At 35.9% G+C, this 22616-nt stretch overlaps 1 protein-coding gene across 1 annotated transcript in view; it reads right to left on the reverse strand.

Annotated features, from left to right (window-relative positions):
- Positions 1-4268: 4268 nt before the first annotated feature.
- Positions 4269-22616, reverse strand: part of PIGX (phosphatidylinositol glycan anchor biosynthesis class X) — a 44227-nt gene continuing 25879 nt past the window's right edge. Inside the window, exons 4-7 of the mRNA XM_041748408.1 lie at positions 19515-19656; positions 9108-9321; positions 7249-7349; positions 4269-4823 (exon numbers count right to left, since the gene is read on the reverse strand). Coding sequence (XP_041604342.1) covers positions 4680-4823; positions 7249-7349; positions 9108-9321; positions 19515-19656 — 601 coding nt within the window. The 3' untranslated portion in view covers positions 4269-4679. The remainder of the gene's footprint in view (positions 4824-7248; positions 7350-9107; positions 9322-19514; positions 19657-22616) is intronic.

Raw genomic sequence — 22616 nt, forward strand, 5'->3', positions numbered from 1 at the left:
GACTTATACTTTAGGATCAATAGATTGCTTGGTGGGAAATGTAGTATACAGATGCAAGAATAGAAGGGAAATGAATTAGAAAGGCAGTAGTCATGACTGATACTAAGGAGATAGTGGACATGGAGAAAGGTAGCTAGATTGTGCTTATCTATAGATGTAGAATAAAAACCCAGTTGATGCAGAGAGAAAGGAATCAAAGACTAACATGGCACATTATTAATTAGATAACCTGAAAAGCAGCCCCATTACTAAACACACTGAAATACAGGATAAAATAGAACATCCTTTCAAAAGTCAAAACTATAAGCTCTCAAGAAAGAGAGAAAGAAGAGAACGAAGAGGAAGGAAGGAAGGAAGGAAGGAAGGAAGGAAGGAGAGAAAGAAAAAAAAGAAAGAAAAAGAAAGAAAAGAAAAAGACCAACCTCTGATAGTCTTGCAAATTTCACACTCAACCCAAAGAGGCAGCATGAAACCTGAATGGTAAGCAGGATAATGAAGCTATGGTTGTGCTGAGGGTATGTACCTATCTTAGAAATTCCTGTGATTTTATTGGCTGCACGGAAGATAGGGCCTTGGGCCTATTCAAGGCTGGGAAACCCATAGGGCTATACCCTCCTAGACGGGGGATAAAGAAAAATCCCATGTACTAGCCCAGGGAGACAACCAAACATTAGTCTGTTTTAGTCTAGACTTGGCATGGAGAGGGAAACAATGTCCCTTTAGAATTCATAACCACAAGCTTTCACCCACATGGGTTTTAAAGTTCAAATTTATAGTACCTACACTTTCCAGGAAACCTCAAGGCAAGAAAGTGGTCTTAGGCTGGTAGTACTTGGTGGCCTGGAGGAAACAAATACAAATCCTCCCTGCACAGGTTCACTCAACCCAGGACTAAAAGGATTTCCAAAAGTAAACAGGATTTCAAAATCTAAATATAAGCATTCAAAATGTAATTATAGTATACCTGAGGAAATAAGTCACCATGAATGAATCAATACAAATCACAACCAAATTAATGAAGTTTGTGAACTTTAGATAATGGAATTATCAGCTATAGAATATACTTTTTTTTTTTTTTAATTTTTTTATTTATTTATGATAGTCATACAGAGAGAGAGAGAGGCAGAGACACAGGCAGAGGGAGAAGCAGGCTCCATGCACCGGGAGCCCGACGTGGGATTCGATCCCGGGTCTCCAGGATCGCGCCCTGGGCCAAAGGCAGGCGCCAAACCGCTGCGCCACCCAGGGATCCCCAGCTATAGAATATAAAATAGGTTGATTAAATGATTAAACAAAATACAGAAGTAAGAAACAAGATACTGCTTTTAAAAAATGACCACGCAGCTTGCAGAAGTAACCAAGTAGAACTTTTACAAAGAATTTAATCATTGCAACCAAAGCCAATGTTTGAGTTAAACACACACTGAAGAGAGAATTAGTAAACTGGATGACATATGTAAAGAAATTATTGAGAGCAGCCCAGAGACAAAAGAAACATGAAAGAAAGATCAAGAGACATGGGGATAGATTGTGAAGGTCTACCATATACCTAGCAAAAACACAGAAAAGAGAGAAAACAAGAGAGACAGTATATGATAAGATGATGGCATGAATTTTCCAGAATTGAATAAAGACAAGAGCCTTCAGATTCAGGAAGCAAAGTGAAGCTCAACCAGGATAAGTAAAAGTAATCTTTTCAAACACAATAATGTGAAACTGCAAAATACCATAGATAAAGCAACTAGAAAGAAAAGATATACCCTACAAAGAAACAACAGATTTCCAAAGATTTCTTAACTGCAACAATGGGTGCCAGCTGACAATGGAAAACTATTTTCAAAGTACCAAGATTAAAAAAAAGAGACCTACTAAAGGAACTCATTAAAAAGATATACTTCAGGAGGAGACTGAGTCCAGAATTAAGGTCTGAGATGTAAGAAATCAGATAAATAGCTAAACCTACCCATCCTATCACTGGTTAGGACAATCTTGAAGAGCATACCTAATCCATATTATCTCAGTCTCTCACAGCCTACCAAACCCTGTATTTAACTACCTGCCAGTAGCATATTTTGTAAGTCTGGAGGATAATGGAGATAGGTGTTGGTCACTTCACCGAAATATATCTCCATATTTAAGCACCAATTATCAAAATACAGATGAGTACCTGAAAGAGTATCTCATATAGACAGTCCTTAAATTCATTATATTCTGAGAGCATTAGAGCCACAATAGATCCTTCCAGTTCCCAAGCTATATATGTACCATATTCCATTAGATCTAACTAAATAATCTAAATTCCTGGTATAATGGCTTAGATACACACACACACACACACACATACACACACACTGCTCCAACATCACCCTTAATTGAGGTAACCTATGTCTCTGTTATGTTTATAAAAAAAAAAATAACCTAATACTTTAAGAAAAATACACTATAAAAATTCAACAAATACTGGAACAAAATGACCAAGAAGACAGTATCCATTTTCTTGGCTTTAAACAAAAAAAGCAAAAAAAATTTTTTTAATTAAATTATAAATAAACAAACAAATAAATAAATAAACAAACAAACAAACAAAAAAAGCCATACACAGAATTACAAAACTGATTTTAAAAACACAGTGCTTGGGGTGCCTGGGTGGCTCATTCATAAAGTGTCTGCCTTCAGCTCAGTTCATGATCCTGGGGTTCTGGACTTAAGCCCTGGGTTGGGCTCCCTGCTCAAACGGGGGAGCCTGCTTCTTCTCCCTCTACCCCTCCCCCTCACTCATGCACACGTGCTCTCTCTCAAATACATAAATAAAATCTTTTTTAAAAATTAAAAATACAGTGCTTAGGGGTGCCTGGCTGGCTCAGTTGGTAGAGCAGGCGACTCTTGATGTTAGGGTCATGAGTTCAAGCTCACATTGGGCACAGAGCTTACTTAAAAAAAAAAATAAAGTGCTTACTCATTTTTTAAGTATCCAAAGAAGATAATAATAGAGTTCAAAACCAGAAATGTTCTATCAAATGTGATGTCAAAAAACAAGTGATGTCATCTGCAACCACTTATTAGTACTCTTCATTCACTTTTCACATTTTTATTACACTTCTGAATACCTGTATAAATGAGTAAATGGCTGAATCATGTTACAAGACACCATCTCAAGTATTAACTTGAAAGCTTGTTTAAATACTGATGAAACTTGGTTCCAATATGCAAAAGAAAAATATATATATACATCTATATATATATATACACTCTGCCCTCTCCCCACAATATACTCTTAGGAGGTACCATGATCCCGTCTATTCATACTTTAATATGCTGCCTATTGATGTTACTGAATTTTATTATTTTTTTAAAGATTTATTTATTTATTCATGAGAGACATGCAGACAGGCAGAGACAGAGGCAGAGAGAGAAGCATGCTCCCTGCAGGAACCAGACATTGAACTCGATCCCAGAACTCCAGGTTCAAGCCCTGAGCCCAAGGCAGCCGCTCAAACTCCACCCAGGCGTCCCATGATGTTATTGAATTGTAACTGACATATAATTTCATTTCAGTGCCACTAATATTAATCCCATTGTGAAAGAAATGCTTGTAAAAAAAAAAAAACACCATAGAATTCTCTTATAAGAAAATATTAAACAAGTATAAAACTAGACTGGGCTTGAAATTTTAGTCATCTCTAATATTTGTTTTATGGCATTTGATTGCCTTTTTCAATTTTTAACTTCTTAAACACACCTTCAAAATGAACTGTTATGACTAGTCAAGTCATTCATGTCAAATTATAAATGATTTATTCTCATAAAAATATCAGAATGTTTTAGAAAATTAAGCAGTGCTACCATATATACATGTGTATCATTCTATTACTCTATGAAACAAACATTGCCAATATGCCCTGGTTAATGGCTTCTATTTTAGAACATGCTTGTCCTGAATGCATTGCTCTAAATAAGCAAGACATGCTTGCCTTTTTATTTTTTTCAAGATTTTATTTTTATTTTTTTAAGATTTTATTTATTTATTCATAGACACAGAGAGAGAGGCAGAGACACAGGCAGAGGGAGAAGCAGGCTCCATGCAGGGAGCCCGACGTGGGACTGGATCCGGGGTCTCCAGGATCACACTCCGGGCTGCAGGCGGCGCCAAACCACTGCACCACCGGGGCTGCCCCAATAATTTCTTAGCTTTTCTACTTTACTTTATTTACACTCTGGATGAGTAACTTTAATATTCTCATACAATTAATGTTTAAATAAACTGATTCATCCAAAATATTTTATTTATTTATAATGATTTTCTCAATTTTTAGTTGAAATTAAAATGTTTCTATTCATAAAATGAGAGTAATTGTCTCTAATACATACTCATTTTCGTAACCGAAATTAAGATAAAATCACTTCTCACAAAATAAATATTTATTTAACAAAATTAAGTTTCCTCTATTGGCACTTGCTTGAAGATTATCAAAGGTTTCTACCATAGAGGACTAACTTTTGGAATTGGTTTAAAATCGGTCCAAAATTTCCTCTAGGAGACAGAATTTTAGCCATAGATAAAGACAAAAATAATGACATAAATCTAAAAGAACACTTCTAATCACAAGTAAACAGGTCTTATTTAGATTTATGGAAAGAAAAAAAAAAAGATTTATGGAAAGCATTTAACTCCATAAAACTTATAGGGAAAAATGGCCATATTTGAAAACAGCCAAAAGGATCAAAGTAGAACACAGGATGGTAATAAGCAGAGTCACAGAACATACTAAAGAGGTATGTATAGTCAGTCCCACTGGAACCTGTAGAGTCACATTCTTAAATACCTAGAGAAAAAGAGAGAGAGATGTTAGAGGCATTTAAAATGCATGCCCTGAGGTGAGACCACTATTTCTTTGATTTTTAATTTTTTTTCTTTTACTATCTTTCACCCAATGCTACACCAGACCCAAGGCTACACCACATGTAAATTATTGTTTGAGTGATTCTTTTAGATTTTTTTTATTCTTTTAGATTCAATATTTCATTTAATGTAACAATCAGACTTAATTCCCACAATAATCCTTAAATTCTCATTAGACTTTTTTTTTTTTTACTTTCTACCAGATGCTGGCTATCTCCCATTGTCACCTCTGTAATCAATATGAACATTTACTTCCTTTTACTATATTTCATATTAGAATACAGAGTTCTTTCTCAGTTAAAGTTCTAAAGGAAGAACATTAAAACAACAACAAAACTAAGGTATCCATTCACTCCTGTTTTGCTGTTTCTCTCTCCAAAATAGCTTTTAAAAGCCTGTTATTCACAAATTACAGAACTGAATGTGTCTTTTACTGTTAAAACATCAAAGTTGTTGTCGGCCTGCCCAGCAATACAAGTTCTCCTATGTTCAACTTAGTCTCTATTTTCCCTTGGTTTTGAAAATAAAGGGGTCAATTAGAAACTCTAGAAAATTTTATGGTTTAAAATAGGTTTTTAAAAACATTAAAATTTAGGTAACTTAGGAATGCTTTTATTTTTGGTTCCTTTTTATATATCTGGAGTATAATTTTACATCCAAAACAAATTTTAGCAACATAATCTGTAACAAAACCTGAAATTCATCTTTCAAAAAAATAGTGTCTTAAACCAACAAGCCTTAGTGTAGATCACTACTTTAGTAATGGTCATGTAGTTTTCTGGTATATATATATAAATAAGAAATGTTAACACACACACATACTTCAAAGGGCTTAATTATGACCTCTTATTTCAAGTTACATAGTCTAAAAGACAAATGAATTCAGAATGTTTTAATAAGGTAATTGCTTATTTTGTTGTAATGCACACTACCAGTATATTAATAAATCATAAATACTAATTATATTCTTCACTCAAATAAGAAAATCACATGTTAATCTCCAGATGTATTTTAGAGTTTGAAAAAAGATTTGGGTTCCATTTGGTAATGGAAATCTACTCAAAAACAACTTTACATTGCAAAAGATATTAGCACAGTCATACATCATACCAATTGTCATTTCTCAGAGTTCCCCACTGCAAAATAGCAGTGGTTTGTAGTGAGCCTTTAGCTTAAGTACTTGTTTTCTAGGCTAGCTGGTAGACAGACTTCAAAACAATGCCAAGAAAAATATTATATCCCCAATAGCACGTATGAGCAAATCTGCTTTATGTTTATCTGACAGGCTGTCTGTTGGTTTCATTAACATTTTAAATGTATTTGACTTTTGTTGCAGACTCAATTTGATTCCTTATAAAAGTAAATTGTAAAAATTATGACACTGATTATGCTATTCAATCAAAGAAAGGAGGCCTTAGAATTAGGGACAAAGAGAAACAGACATTAAAACTATCAGTTAAAATGCAGCTCAAAAAAGAGGAAGGAAAGGACAGATAAAGGAGAGAAAGAAAAGAGATGGCTGCATAAGATTTGCCACTCTGAAGAGAGCAAAGACAACCATGTTAACTAAAGAAGGTAAATAGAAAACTGTACACTCCTTAGACAAAGCCAATGTTAATGAAGTAAGAATACTTACCTAATTTATTAACTGAAAACAGGGCTGGAGATCGAAAGTATAAAAATGGCCGGCCACAACCTGGATTTAGATATATAAATAGCAATACAACTATGTAGAAACTTTATCACAGTTGTATTACTACTACTTGGGAGTCTTTATTTTCCTTTTCTCACTTGTTCTGTTCAATATAATGAAGTCAACTAATTTATTTTGTTTTAAAATTAATAAATAGTTCTAAATAAAGCTGTATTAATGAAGTAGAACCAAGAATGAAATTGGACCACTCTCTTACACTACACATAAAAATTAACCCAAAATGGATTAAAGACCTAAATGTGAGACATGAAACCATCAAACTCCTGGAAGAAAACATAGGCAGTAATTTATTTGACATCAACCATCGAAACATTTTTCTAGATAATGTAAAACCTGGACAAACCAGTGTTTTTCATTGCCACCCCTTTAAAAAGCGTATTAGCTATACTAAGGCTCTAGACCAATGAGGCATGAATTAATCCTAAAGCTCCAGTCCCCAAATTAAATGACTCTATGATACTCTAGAAATGAGGAACCACTGTTGCCATTAGTAGTAAAGGAACAACATTAAAAACAAATAGAACACAACTTTCAAAGGTAGAATATAAAATGCTAATCCCTTAAATGTGGAAGAAACATTGTGAGTTTTAAATAATGCAGTATGATCGAAAAACAACATAAAATATTAACTTACAGATTTATATTTCATATTGTTCCACTGGCAGATATCCTTATTCTTCAAAGTACAAGGAGCTGCTACTTGTGACTGAGCCCAGCATTTCAAAATTGGCAATTCTGAGAAAAAGTGGTAGATCATCATATCAGAAAACCTGTATCTGGACTAGATGCTGGATGAGTCTTTCGTGTTGAGATATAAGTAATCACTTTGCTACACAATGTACATGACCTGAATCCATCCATCACATGCTGTTTTATTTCAGCAGCCTGTTATAAGTGGATGCCTAAGAAATTACAAACTACCAAGATTGTGCAGAAGTTAAGCATGACTTCTTAACAAATCCCATTTAGTAGGAGCTACTTTTTAAAAATGTTAACTTAAACTTTTTTTAAAAGTTTAACATATATTCAGAAAGATGAACATATCCTAAGCACACAAATAAAAAATTTCCAGACTAAACATATCCATATAAAGAACATTCAGACCAAAACAAATAAACAATATCAGAACCCCAGAGGCTCTCTCAAGAGAGGACACTTTTTTTTAAAAGATTTTATTTATTTATTCATGAGACACAGAGAGAGGCAAAGACATAGGCAGAGGGAGAAGCAGGCTCCATGCAGGGAGCCTGATGTAGGACTCGATCCCAGGACCCCAGGGATCATACCCTGAGCGGAAGGCAGATGCTCAATCTGCTGAGACACCCAGGCGTCCCAAGAAGGCACTTTTTCAAACTTTATTTAGAGTAATTAAACAAAAGAAAACTAGGTTGGATGAGCGAATCTAACAAAATTGAACATTTTACATTTTTTCATCATGAAATGTATGATGGCAGCAAAGTATGATTAAAAACTTCCTATCTCCCAGTATTTAATGCTACTGATTTGTGAATATTCTAATCAACCCAAATTTGGAGATACAAAGAACCGAAATCTGAAAGGGGCTTCTTAAAGTCTTGATTCTAGGAGGAGTGAAAATGGGGAAGCATAGTGTTTTTTTTTTTTAATTTACTCAAATGCACACATAAAAACAGAACAATTACACCCGAAACCAAAAACTCATGGCCAACATTTATAACCAAATTAGGTGTTAAAGTATCCCCTCAAACACAAAAATCTATGCAAGTGGAGACAAAAACATCATCAGCTGCAAGTCCTGCAATTCAGCATGAAGACAGAAAGCAGCACAGGGGCAGAGGATCAATGGTCAAAACAAAAAAGAAACACACCATTGTATGTGTGGTCATAAAAGAACACAGCACCACCTAGTTTTGTCAAAAAGATCAGAGCTGAATCCGATCACACCTCTGGAGCCAGCAGCCAATTTCCAGGAAATATAGATGAACAGCACAAGTAAAATCACCAAAACTCCAACTATGAGAAACTAGATAGGTCAAATGACCCAGGTTTCTAGACAGGTGAATTTAAAAAAACAAAGGGTAAGAGGAGGAAACCTATAAATTAACAAACAATGGAAATACACTTCTTTAAATGGGGAAGACGAAGCTTTACTAAGAATGCCCACTTGGGTGAAAAAAGTATAAAGAAACATAAATAAGTGATTAAAAGTCAGGATGTGGGTTAGTCTTAAAGAAAAGGAAGAGGTTATGATTTAGACAGGACACACAGAACTGCAGCTAGGGTGAATGGCAAAGTTCTATTTCTTTACCTGGGTGGGAGTTACAAGGGTATTTACCTTATAATAATTTACTAAACTATATGTGAAGTTTTTTCTTTATGGTTTATTTTACAATCAAAAAGTTAAAAAAGAAAGAAAAAAAAAACTTGCATTTGTCATCCCTGTCCTGGACTTCAGACTTGCCACCATACCTATATTTTTATTTTGAACTCTCAGAAAAGACTTGCAACCCTCACCTTGGTCACAATACATCAATAAATCAGGGTTATTGACCACAATAAAGGTTTCCCCATCTTTACTATGTGGCCGATGATAGCGGTAGTGCACAGGCAAAAAAGCTTGGAAACAGTCAATGCACTGTGAATCTTGTCTAGCGTAAATTAGAACTTCAGATTCCTTGGACAAATAATTGGGAGCTTCTATATTAAAATCTTCCGAAACCATCACAGCCTGTCAAAAAGAAAAGAGATATTAATCCAGAAGAAGAAATGAATGGGGAAGATTAATAAACAAAAGAAGACTGCTATACAAATGAACAGAAATGTCAAATTGACTATCCTTACAAATAATTTGTTTCATTCTATCCTCAATTTTAAATAGAAAACACAAGATGTGATCTGTGTTTATTAAAAGTTTGTTTACTGGGGATCCCTGGGTGGCTCAGCGGTTTGGCGCCTGCCTTTGGCCCAGGGTGCGATCCTGGAGACCTGGGATCAAATCCCACATTAGGCTCCCTGCATGGAGCCTGCTTCTCCCTCTGCCTGTGTCTCTGCCTCTCTCTCTCTCTCTCTCTCTCTCTCTGTGACTATCATAAATAAATAAAAATTAAAAAAAATAAATAAAAGTTTACTAAAAGTAAACTGAGAAAATTGTACCTTAGGATATGAAATTTTTCCATAATAAAAATTATGTATTTGTAATATTCTTATCAACTTTTGTTTAGGTAACAAAACAGGTACTATGAAAAGAGAAATTCTGTGAATATAGAGCATTATTTAATAAATATGAAAACTATGACAAAAACAGTTAACCTAGTATTAGTTTGCAATGATTGGTATCATTCTGGTAATTTCCTGTTCTTCAGAGAAGCAGGCAAGATGGCAGTGAGTAAGACAGCACTGTGGTCAGGAAGTCAAACCAAAGGTCAGCACTCTTCCTCTATTAGGTATAAAAAGTTTATAGAAAAATAATAAATGGTTCTTTGCAAAATTAATAGGGTAAAGACCATTTTAAAATAGGTATTCTATGGGGTGCCTGGGTGGGTCAGTTGGTTGGTTAAGCATCTACCTTTGGCTTAGGTCATGATCCCAGGATCCTGGGATTGAACCTCACATGGGGTTCCCTGCTCAGTGGGGAGCCTGCTTCCCCCTCTCCCTCTCCTCTGCCACTCTCTCTCAATAAAAATAAATAAAATAAATAAATAAAATAAAATAAAATAAAATAAAATAAAAAAGGTATTCTATGGGCACCTGGGTAGCTCAGTTGGTTAAGTAACTAACTGCTTTTGGCTCAAAGTCATGATCCCAAAGTCCTGGGATTGAGCCTGTGTTGAGCTCCTTGCTCAACAGGGAGTCTGCTTCTCCTTCTCCCTCTGTCCCTCCCTGCTGCTTGCTTTTGCTCATGCACGCTCTCTCTCAAATGAATAAAAAAAATCTTGTTTAAAAAATGGGTATTCTACACTAAAAGTAAAAAATGCATATACAGCAGAAATTAGTCCTAAATTATAATGTGTGTATATATTATATTTATATATCATTCACACATATTTATGTATAAACACACAAAGGCACATGCACACTCATATGTATTTACACACACAATATACAGGCACTATATCATCTAAGTGTGCGTACGTGTGTGTGTACAGAGGTATACATACACAATCTGTCTCTAGATTCTCTATGTGAAACCCGACATAGCTCCAAGAAAAAATAAGAATTAACTTCTTCCCATAATGCCAAACATTTCAATTCTCCTGTGATACCAAGTGATGTATTTTTTCACATGTTTTTCCTTCTCTATTAATCAAAGGAATAGAAATATTCATTGGCAAGGGCCATAAAAAATTCATTTGCAAAACCCAAGGAGTTATATAACCTTATGAGTCATAATAAACTTTAAAGGTGATCAAATTAAACCACTGTCCCAATGAGGGCATTGTTTAAGGATCCAGTTACTGCTAGAATACTGTCAATGACTAAGAGGGAGGTTATTACTTTGAGTCATATCATTTTATCTACTGTTAAAAGGTTATTCCTTTTTCCTTTTTTTAAGATTTATTTATCTGAGAGAAAGAACAAGAATGGTGGGGGAGGGGCAGAGGGAAAGGAATAAAGTCCCAAACATTCCTGGTGCTGAATATGGAGCCCAATGCAGGGCATAATCCCACATCCTGGAGATTATAACCTAAGTGGACACCAAGAGTCAAAGGCTCAACCAAATGCACCACCCAGGCATTCCCCTATTCCTTTTTTATAAGTAGAAATCTAATGCTCTGGCCTACAATATTCACAACTGTCCTTATTTACAGTATCTACAATAAATCTGTTCCTTCTTTCACTAAGGGATACTCAAACATCTCCACTAAATTTTCTTGCCCTTAGAGAAATAGTCCTGATTCTCTTGGGGTTTTTGTTTTTGTGTGTATATATATATTTTTTGTATATTTTTTATATTTATATTATTGGAGTTTGATTTTGTATATATTATATATTTATATTATTGGAGTTCGATTTGCCAACATATAGTGTAACACCCAGTGCTCATCCCTGTCTCTTGGTTTCTTATGACATAGTTTCCAAATCATTTATCATATTAGTTACATTTGGAAACACTCAAGGAACACAGTAGTAATATTCTTCTTTAGCCAAAAATTGCATTAGCTTTTTAGCAGTCTTTTTTTTTTTTAAGCTTTTTAGCAGTCTTATTTCTGTGAGATATTTATCTATATATAGAAGGTAAATATATATACTTTTTAAAAAATATTTTATTTATTTATTCATGAGAGACACAGAGAGAGAGAGAGAGGGAGACAGAGACAGAGACAAAGACATAGGGAGAAGCAGGCTCTATGCAGGGAGCCCGACGTGGGACTCGATCCTGGGTCTCCAGGATCACTCCCTGGGCTGAAGGCGGCGCTAGACTGCTGAGTCTAAAAATTAAGACTTTAGGGCAACCCCGGTGGCTTAGCAGTTTAGCACCACCTTCAACCCAGGGCGTGGTCCTGGGGACCCTGGATCGAGTTCCAAATCGGGCTCCCTGGATGGGGCCTGCTTCTCCCTCTGCCTGTGTCTCTGCCTCTCTGTGTCTTTCATAAATAAATAAATAAAATCTTAAACAACAACAACAAAAAAAACTACATGTAAATCAAAGAAAACAAACAGCCCAAATTTTTCTAAATCTTGCGAACATCTAATTTTCTACCTTATGTATATATGACTTGATAATAATAAAGATATCTTTGAGTACTTCTTATATTGATAAGTATTTCATTAAATGGTTTATATACATTATCTCTAATTTTCACAAGGACCCCATTTGGTAGGAACTATTAGCTCTATTATATAAATGAGCAAACAAAGTATCAGAGTAGATAAACAGTCTAGAGTAAGTAGAGGAGCCAAAATTCAAAGCCAGGTCAAATGGACTCCCTTATTCAACTAGGTTAAACAAAACAAAATAGCCTAATTTGGCTACAGGCATACCTTAGAGATATTGTTGGTTTGGTTCTAGACCACCAAAATAAAGTGAGGCAGATGAATCTTTTGGCTTCCCAATACAAATAAAAGTTACAGGGATCCCTGGGTGGCGCAGCAGTTTGGCGCCTGCCTTTGGCCCAGGGCGCGATCCTGGAGACCCGGGATCGAATCCCACATCAGGCTCCCGGTGCATGGAGCCTGCTTCTCCCTCTGCCTGTGTCTCTGCCTCTCTCTCTCTCTCTCTGTGACTATCATAAATAAATAAAAATTAAAAAAAAAATTAAAAAACAAAAAAAACAAATAAAAGTTACATTTATACTATATCGTAGTCTATTAACTGTGCATTATGTCAAAAAAAAAAAACAAAAACAATGTACATACCTTAACTTAAAGATATTTAAATATCTTTAAGAAATTCTAACTAGGATCTAAGCTTTCAATAAGTTATAATCACTGATCACAAATCACCATAACCAATATAATAATGGAAAAGTTTGAAGCATTCCAACTGTTACCAAAATGTGACAGTGGGACATAAAGTGAGCAAATGCTGTTGGAAAACTGACACGGATAGGTTTGCTCAATCACAGTTGGCCACAAATCTTCAATTTGTAAAAAGCAAAAAACAAAACCCCCCCACCATATCTGCAAAGTGTAATAAAGTGAAGCACAATTAAGTGAGATATGCCTGTAGCTAAAATTAAGCACAATAAGTAGAAATAGCATAATGTATATTCCTGATTGTGGTATTTAGAATTTATGGTGGTACGATGATCTTCAATTTCTCTAAATATTGAGGTTTTTTATTTTTTTACTTATTGTTTATTTTTTCCATAGAAATAAACATATGGTAACTTCCCAGAAATGGAGAATTTTTTAATGTGAATTGAAACTGGAATATAGGGGATCCCTGGGTGGCTCAGCGGTTTGGCGCCCGGTTTCAGCCCAAGGCATAGTCCTGGAAACCTGGGATTGAGTTCCACGTTGGGCTCCCAGCATGGAACCTGCTTCTCTGCCTGTGTCTCTGCCTCTCTCTATCCCTCTCTGTCTTACATGAATAAATAAACAAAATCTTAAAAAAAAAAAAAGAAACTGGGATATAATGAAAATTAGGCAGACAGAAATAGTAATTTGGCCTTCAGAGAGGGCTCTGCTGATCAATGAATTATTTGGTGATGGTTCAAATACACTGGGCATCTAAACCTCAAAAATCAGCCCTATATGGGTTTCTTTGTAAGTACTAAAAATATTGTAGAATTAAATAGTTGTGATTGTTGTACAATTTTATGAATATACTGAAAACAACTACATTAGGGGCACCTGGGTGGCTCAGCTGGTTAAGGGTCTGACTCTTGATTTTGGCCCAGATCATGATCTCAGAGTCGTGAGCCTGAGTTGGGCTCTGTACTGAGTATGGAGCAGGGTGCTTAAGATTCTCTCTCTCTCGGGCAGCCCGGGTGTCTCAGTGGTTTAGCGCCACCTTCAGCCCAGGGTGTGATCCTGGAGACCAGCGATCGAGTCCCAGGTCAGGCTCCCTGCATGGAGCCCGCTTCTCCCTCTGCCTATGTCTCTACCTCTCTCTCTCTCTTTCTCTCTCTCTTGTTCTGTCTCTCTCATGAATAAATAAAATCTTAAAAAAAAAAAATTAAAAAAAAAAAAAAAGAGGACAGCCCCGGTCGTGCAGCGGTTAAGCACCGCCTGCAGCCCAGGGTGTGATCCTGGAGACCCGGGATCGAGTCCCACCGCGGGCTCCTGCATGGAGCCTGCTTCTCCTTCTGCTTGTGTCTCTGCCTCTCTCTGTGTCTCTCATGAATAAATAAAATCTTTAAAAAATAAATAAATAAATAAATAAATAAATAAATATAAAAAAAAGATTCTCTCTCCCTCTGTCCCTCCCCTCCCCCATCTCTAAAAAAAACAAAACACCTACTAAATTGTACATTTCATAAGGGTGAATTTCATGTATGTGACTCGTATCTCATTTTTTAGAAGGAGAATCATTTTCTTTACATGAACTTCAACAAAGATTCAAATCCATTTTAAACAAAGATCAATTAAGAACCAGCACAAGCTAATCCATAAACAATTTGAGTTTTGAATATGAGTTTCTTAAAACCTAGCTACAACAGGAAAAGGGAAAAATTGTACAAGTACGTACATCATTGATATGTGATCAAAAACTCAGATAGCTGGTGTGTATGTCATTTAGATTTAAAACAACAGAAATGTCTCCCTTAAATATCCTACTCTTGATTTAGCTCAGGTCTTGATCTCAGGGTGTTGATATAAAGCCTTGTGGTGGGCTCTGCACTAGGTGTGGAGCCGCTTAAGATTCTCCTCTCTCCCTCTGCCTTCCACACCCATTCATCTGCACACGTGCTCTAACTAAACTAAACTAAACTAAACTAAATAAATAAATAAAGTAACAGAAAAATATTTTTGGACATCATACTCTGACAATCGAAGGTATTCTGGACAATGTCTGGATGCCAGTAGATTTCCTAAATATATGCCAAAACCAAGAGTGCAAGGTTCAGGTGTATTGTAGCAAATGGCAGGATTTTCTTCTTTTTTATAGCTGAATAATGTCCCATTGTATATATTCACGTACATATTTTCTTATCCACTTATCTGTTGATGGATACTTAGGTTGCTTCCATAGTTTGTCTATTGTGAATAATGCTGCAAGGAACATAGGGGTAGAGATTTGTCTTCAAGAGCGTTCAATCACAGGTGTAGTAGGCCACTTGAAGTTGTCCCACAACTATTACTGCGTTCACTTTTTGTTACTATTTTTTTGTTTTAGGTAGTTTCTATTGCTGTGTCTTCAAGTCTATTAATCTTTTCTTCTACAATGTTTGAGATGCCATTAATTTTATCCAGAATATTTTCTGTCTCATATACTATAGTCTTAAACTTCACAAGTTTAATGGTATCCTTTATCTTCCACATCTATACTTAATTTTTTGAACATATGGAATACAGTTATAATAACTGTTTTCATGGCTTGTCTGAACACCTGGGTCAGTTCTGTATTGGTTTTGACTGGCTCATTTATCTCCTCTTTACAGGCCAGATTTTCCCCCATCTTTGCATCTAATTTTTTATTACAATCAAGAAATTGTGATCTTGATCTTGTTGGAGACTGGATATTTCTACATTCCTATAAGTGTGTGTGTGTGTGTGTGTGTGTGTGTGTATATATATATATATATATGTATATATATATATATATATATAATGGTCACAGAGAGAGAGAGAGGCAGAGACATAGGCAGAGGGAGAAGCAGGCTCCATGCACCGGGAGCCCAATGTGGGATTCGATCCCGGGTCTCCAGGATCGCGCCCTGGGCCAAAGGCAGGCGCCAAACCGCTGCGCCACCCAGGGATCCCTCCTATAAGTATTCTTGATCTTTGCTTGTATGCAGTAAATTTATACTTGCAAACAGCTTGATTTTTTGAAGATCGTGCTTTTAAGATTTATCAAACAGGACTGCCATGATCTTCAGTCTAGGGCCAGTACCATTCACTACTGAGTAAAAGTTCTTCTGTTTACCTAATGTCCAAAGAATTATGAGGCTTTTTTTAGCATGGCTGCTGGGAACAGACACTACCACCGGCCCCATGTGAGTGTCAGACACTGTAACCTCTAATTCTATTTTTTTTTGAAGATTTTATTTTATTATTTGACAGAGAAAGAGAGAGAGAGAGAGGCAGAGACAGAGACAGAGGCAGAGGCAGAGGCAGAGGGAGAGGGAGAAGCAGGCTCCATGCAGGGAGCCTGACATGGGACTCAATCCCGGGTCTCCAGGATCGTACCCTGGGCTAAAGGTGGTGCTAAACCACTGAGCCACGTGGGCTGCCCAACCTCTAATTTTTTCATACGTTTTTTTCCCCAGCAACAAGTACTTTCCTCACATACATGCACTAATCAATACTCGACTATGTACTTGAGGGGAACCTTTTATGGATCTCTGGAGTTGTCTCTGTACAATTTTCTTCTCTTTACTACACTGCCTTGTGAATTCTAGTGGCCTTGGTCTCCCCAGAATTTCACCTTCATCTTCTCAACTCAGGAAGGTCACCAGGCTCTGCTTGGGTTCCTGTTCCCTGTACTACAGCCTGAAAACTCTCCAAAGCAATAAGCTGAGACAGTCATAGAGCTCACCTTATTTATTTCCCATTTATTCCAGATATCACTGCCCTCACTGCCTGATATTCAATGATTTTTTTCCATTATTTCATATATTTTGTCTATTTCTTGGTTGTTACAAATGGGATAGTAAATCTGGACCCTGTCTTCCAACTTGGTCAGGGTATAAGTCCTAATACTACCTGTTTTAATTGAGTAAAACAGGATTTCAAAAACATAGCATTTCCATTTTGACTTATAGAACACCAATTTCATATGCTTCAATCTAATATTATGCTGTTTTCAAAGAACGTGAGAGATTTTGAATACAAATATCAAATTGCCCTACCTAAAAATGCAAGGAGATTCATTTGAAGTACCTTACTCATGGTACCTCTGTTTAAGGCTTGTCTTTATTTACAAATTGCTCACAAACCATCACAAACTCCTTACAAAACATTTTATTGCTACCATCACTCCTTTAATTTGAATCCAGTGTTCTATTTGCTGTAGTCAAAAATTTTATCTCATGGAATATTCAAGATCTCAATCTAAATTATAAGTACCAATCATTCCCTACATATACATTTCCTTCTATCCAGTTATACCCATCATTTAATACCACTCGTTGAGACAAAGTTCCTCTGCACAAAGAATTGGACCACGGTCTCAACTCAGCTAGACAGAAATAGCACCTCAAATATCAAGAAATCAAATTCCAATTATCTGTGTATCACAAATGAGACATCAATTTGAAATGAAAAAAGTTAATTCACTTAAGAGGCTTATAATTACGATTAGAAAATTAGGAAATAGATAAAAGCTTGTCAATCAATCCAGAGTGGCATCCTTTGCCTGCCCAGTTTTCTTGTTACAATTAATCTGTACATACCTCAATCTCATCCTACCAAAAGAGTAGGCATGTGACCTCTTTTTGGGTACTCCTATGCCAAAAAATTCCTTTTAGTAAATATATATTTGAATTTATAAAACAAAAAATATTTTATTTATTTATTCCTGAGAGACACAGAGAGAGAGGCAGAGACACAGGCAAAGGGAAAAGCAGGCTCCCCGCAGGGAGCCCGATGTGGGACTCCATCCTGGAACTTCGGGATCACGCCCTGAGCTGAAGGCAGACGTTCCAACTGCTGAGGCACCTAGGCGTCCCAAAATTCCATTTTCTTAAAACATGGTAGGCAATTTTATTAAAGTAAGTTTAAATATGATTCCAATCCATGTCATACAAGAACCGCATTTAAATTTAAAACCTATTATTTGAAATTTTAAAAGCCTCATTCAGAATTTATGACTCAGTGAAGGAAAGAAACATATGAGAAAAAAACAATGAGGTCTTTCCACATGTGTACATGTACTGGGACTGCCATATGTGAACATATTTATGTAAACTGCTAAATATGTGCAAAAAAATTGAACACAGGAAGAAACTTATAAGTAATTAATTAAAACAGGTGAAGAAATTGACCTAAACCACAATTAGAAATAAACTGATATCATAAATGACTCCAAGTATATTTTGCCTCTTTTATATTTATATATAGGTTATAATCCTACCAACAAAGATGATGTTTCCCAAAATTTAATAGGAATCATCTGAGTTGTTAAAAACAGACTTTTGGGTCCAATCTAGACCTGCTGAAGTAAGCTCTCCCAGGAAGACATAATCTGCACACAAAGTGGCCCAAAGTGATTCTTGCCAAAAGGCAAAGAACCCCATAACTAAGGGATAAAATTCATTTCTGGGAAGAGCAACAACTTGGCAATTAGACAAAACTAGATTTATCTCTTGGCTCTTCCATTTACCTATGTGATCCTGGATAAGTTATCTGGCCTCTCTGTGCCTCAGTTTCCTTATCTATAAAATGGAGAAGTAATACTTCTAGGGTTGTTATGAAGATTGATCTATGCAAAGGGTATGGGACCTAATCTTTCTCTAAGGCTTAATCTTATCTTGCTTCATTTAAAAAAAAAAAAGATATTTGGTATACAGATATCCGATAAATTATCAGCCTCCTTTCTTCCCACAGCCAAATTATATAGATATTAGTGTATATGTCACTCTAACAATACTGTTAAATGCTGCTGAAACAGTATTTATTTATTTAAATTTTTAAAAATTTATTTATGATAGTCACACACACAGAGAGAGAGAGAGAGAGAGAGAGAGAGAGGCAGAGACACAGGCAGAGGGAGAAGCAGGCTCCATGCACTGGGAGCCCGACATGGGATTCGATCCCGGGTCTCCAGGATCGCGCCCCAGGCCAAAGGCAGGCGCCAAACCGCTGCACCACCCAGGGATCCCTGAAACAGTATTTATTAATCATAAATCTTCTCAAAGACATATAATTTTCTTAGTCACAAAACTAAGAACGATTCTAACAAAAAGCATTTAACTAGCTCAGTTTAGTCGGCTTATTACTAACAAGTCTGACACATATCACTCACTTTTTAAAGAATACAGCCACCCTACCTAAAAAAAAGTTACTTTATACACTTTAACAAAATTAATAAACAGTAAAATGTTGTCCTATTATTTTTCCTTAATCCAAATTATAGCATTCTTAAAATAATTTCTCTCTCAAAAAAAAAAAAATCCGGGATCCCTGGGTGGCGCAGCGGTTTGGCGCCTGCCTTTGGCCCAGGGCGCGATCCTGGAGACCCGGGATCGAATCCCACGTCGGGCTCCCGGTGCATGGAGCCTGCTTCTCCCTCTGCCTTTATCTCTGCCTCTATCTCTCTGTGACTAACATAAATAAATAAAAATTAAAAAAAAAAAAATCCTCTAATAGTTGTACCTCTGTTATGTTGCTCTCTTGTAACGAAGCCAATTCATACGGATCCACAAAAAGTCCTGTCGGGATGTACTGTTTAATTAAGAGTCGGCAGGTCTGTAAGTCCTCAATGCTCTCTCCAAATTTCACTTTTATTAAAAGGTCTCTGTAAGATAAGTATGTTTAAAATATATATTTTCATTCAATATTTTTTTCATTCAATTATTAAAAGACACAGCATAACATTACATCCAAATTAGTGCAAACATGGTATTTCAAATTCAAAATCTATTTTGCTTAATGTTCACTTAAAAAAATTAAAATAAAAAAATAAAAAAAACAAAATCTATTTTGCAAAATGTTATAAAGCCAAATGAAATATTTATCTCAGAACCACTCATTAGATCTTTCATAAATTCTTGTCAAGAGTCACAGCATAGTATTAGTGTGAAAACAGATAACGATCAACAGAAAGAGAGTCCAAAGACAAACACATACACATACATATGGCAATAAAGATACCCACATGATTTAATGGAGAAAGGAGCATCTTTTCAACCAAATGGTACTGAAATAACTAGATATCTATTTGGAAGAAAAATGAGCCTTTTTTTTTTTTCTAAGATTTTATTTATTTATTCATGAAACACACAGAGAGAGAGAGGGGCAGAGACACAGGCAGAGGGAGAAGCAGGCTTCATGCACGTAGCCCGACATGGGGCTCGATCCTGGGTCTCCAGGATCAGGCCCTAGGCTGAAGGCAGCGCTAAACTGCTGAGCCACCCAGGCTGTCCAGAAGAAAATGAACCTTGACCTCAACTTCATACCATAGACAAGTATTAATTTGAAATAGATTATAAACTTAAATGTATAATTGTCCCAGCTTTCTGTCTGAAGGCACACTTTGGACCATATGCAGGGAAGGAAATCCAGAGCACCACATGGTGGTTTTGCTTAAATTATAACACAGAGACAGAAGTTAAGGGAGTCTTGAAGTAGCTGGAAGTCAAGGTGCTAAATTCCAGAGAAGAGGGAACTATTTAGAAAGAGTTCTATAAATCTGTTTTGGATTCCCCTTGAGTTTTTGTTGAATACTAAGAAAAGCATAAGTAAAGTATAACTCCAAAGGTTGGGCAAAGAATGACCAGGGCACAAAAAAATGAGAAATTCTAAAGTTTCACACACAGTCGAGAGAAATTTGCATTCCAACCAACCAAAGTATAGAGACCATAGCTTTTGGTAGAGATACCAATAGGGCAAGGCCTTAGCAGTTAAATTAGTCTTGCAGTAAAGGCCACTTTAACTTTAGATCTTTACAAAAAAAAAAGTTAAAAAAAAAAAGTTAAAAGGATCAAACCGATAAACAAGTAACTGCTAACAGAAAAAATAAGCCAAAAGATTAAAAAATCTTCATATCTAATCTACACATTCACAATGTTCAGTACCCCATCAAAAGTCACCAAACATGTGAAGTGTCTGGGTGGCTCAGTCGGTTGGGCATCCATCTTGGTTTTGGCTTGAGTCATGATCTTGGGGTCACGAGTCTGAGCTCCGTGTTGAGCTCCACATTCAGCATGGAGTATGCTTGGGATCCTCTCTCCTTCCCTCTCTGTTCCCCACTCGAGCTTGCTCTCTCCCTCCCTCTCTAAAATAAATAAATAAATAAAATCATTTTTTAAAAAAGTCACTAGGGGCACCTGTGTGGCTCAATCCATTAAGCATCTGCCTTTGGCTCAGCTCATGATCCCAGGGTCCTGGGTTCCCTACTCAGCATGGAGTCTGCTCTTCTCTCTCCCTATGTCCTCCTCCCCACTTGTGGTCTCTCTGTCTCTCCCTCAAATAAATAAATACATCTTTTAAAAAATTTTTTTTAATTTTAAAGGTCACTAAAGATGCGAAAAAGCAGAGAAATACCACAAATTACCAAGGAAGAAATCACTCAATAGAAACAGACCTGGAAATGACAGAATTGACAAAATTAGCAAAGGACATTAAAAGTCCTTTGAATTATGCCCAACATGTTCAAAGGTTTAAAGATCTACGTGAACACTGTGAGGGAAAGAGAAGACATTTTATATGCACAAAGAACTGAATGCAACTTTGAAATGAAAAATACAATTTCAAAATAAAAAATAAAAAACTACCCAGATATGATTAAAAGCATTTACATACTGCAAAAAAGAAAAAAAAGATCAGTAACTGTGACAAAAGCAACAGAAACTATCCAAATTGAAGAACAGAGAAAAAAATTGGGGGGAAGAAAATAAAGAAACAGTTTCAGTGACCTTTAAACAATATCAGGTGGTCTAATATATGTATCGAATTAGAGTCCTAGAAAAAGAGAAGAGAATGTAGTAGAAAAAATATTTAAGACATAATGGCTGAAAATTTTCTGAGTTTCATGAACACAATAAGCCCATAAATCCAAGAAACTCAACAAATCCCAAACAGGATAAACACAAAAAAACCACAGCAAGATATATCATCCAGCCACTGGGGAAAAAATCTTAAAAGCCATCAAAGGACAAAGAAACATTATGGAGAATAACAAAGAACAAGCCAGAGGACAATGGGACAATGTATTTAAAGTATTAAACAAGAAAAGGCTATCAAAATAGAATTATATCCAAAGTGAAAATCCTTCAAAAATAATGGCAAAATATAGATTTAAACAAATATGAACAAAGAGAATTTGTCACTTCAAGAAATGGTAAAGGAAATTCTTTGGGCAAAAAGAAAATGATATCAGATAGAAAACAAGAATCTACAAGAAAGACAGAAGAGCACAAGATAAGTATATGAGTAAATATAAGAACTTTTTATTTATTTTTAAATTGCTTTAAAATTTGATTAATAGAGAAATTGGAACCCTGTGCATTGTTGGTGGAAATGTAAACTGGTACAGCCAGTAAGGAAAACAGGATGATGATTCCACAGGAAATTAACATGGATGAATCTTAAGCACCTTACACTAAGTGAAATGAGCCAGTGACAAATAATCTGTGACTCTGCTTATATAAAGTATCGAGAGTAGTCAAATCCATAGAAAGTGAAATGGTAGTTGCCAGGGGCTGGGGCAGAATGGGGGGCTTTAATAGGTAGAGCTTCAATTTTGCAAGATGAAAA

The sequence above is a fragment of the Vulpes lagopus genome, chromosome 1 (assembly GCF_018345385.1).
Source record: "Vulpes lagopus strain Blue_001 chromosome 1, ASM1834538v1, whole genome shotgun sequence".
In the NCBI taxonomy this organism is placed as follows: Eukaryota; Metazoa; Chordata; class Mammalia; order Carnivora; family Canidae; genus Vulpes; species Vulpes lagopus.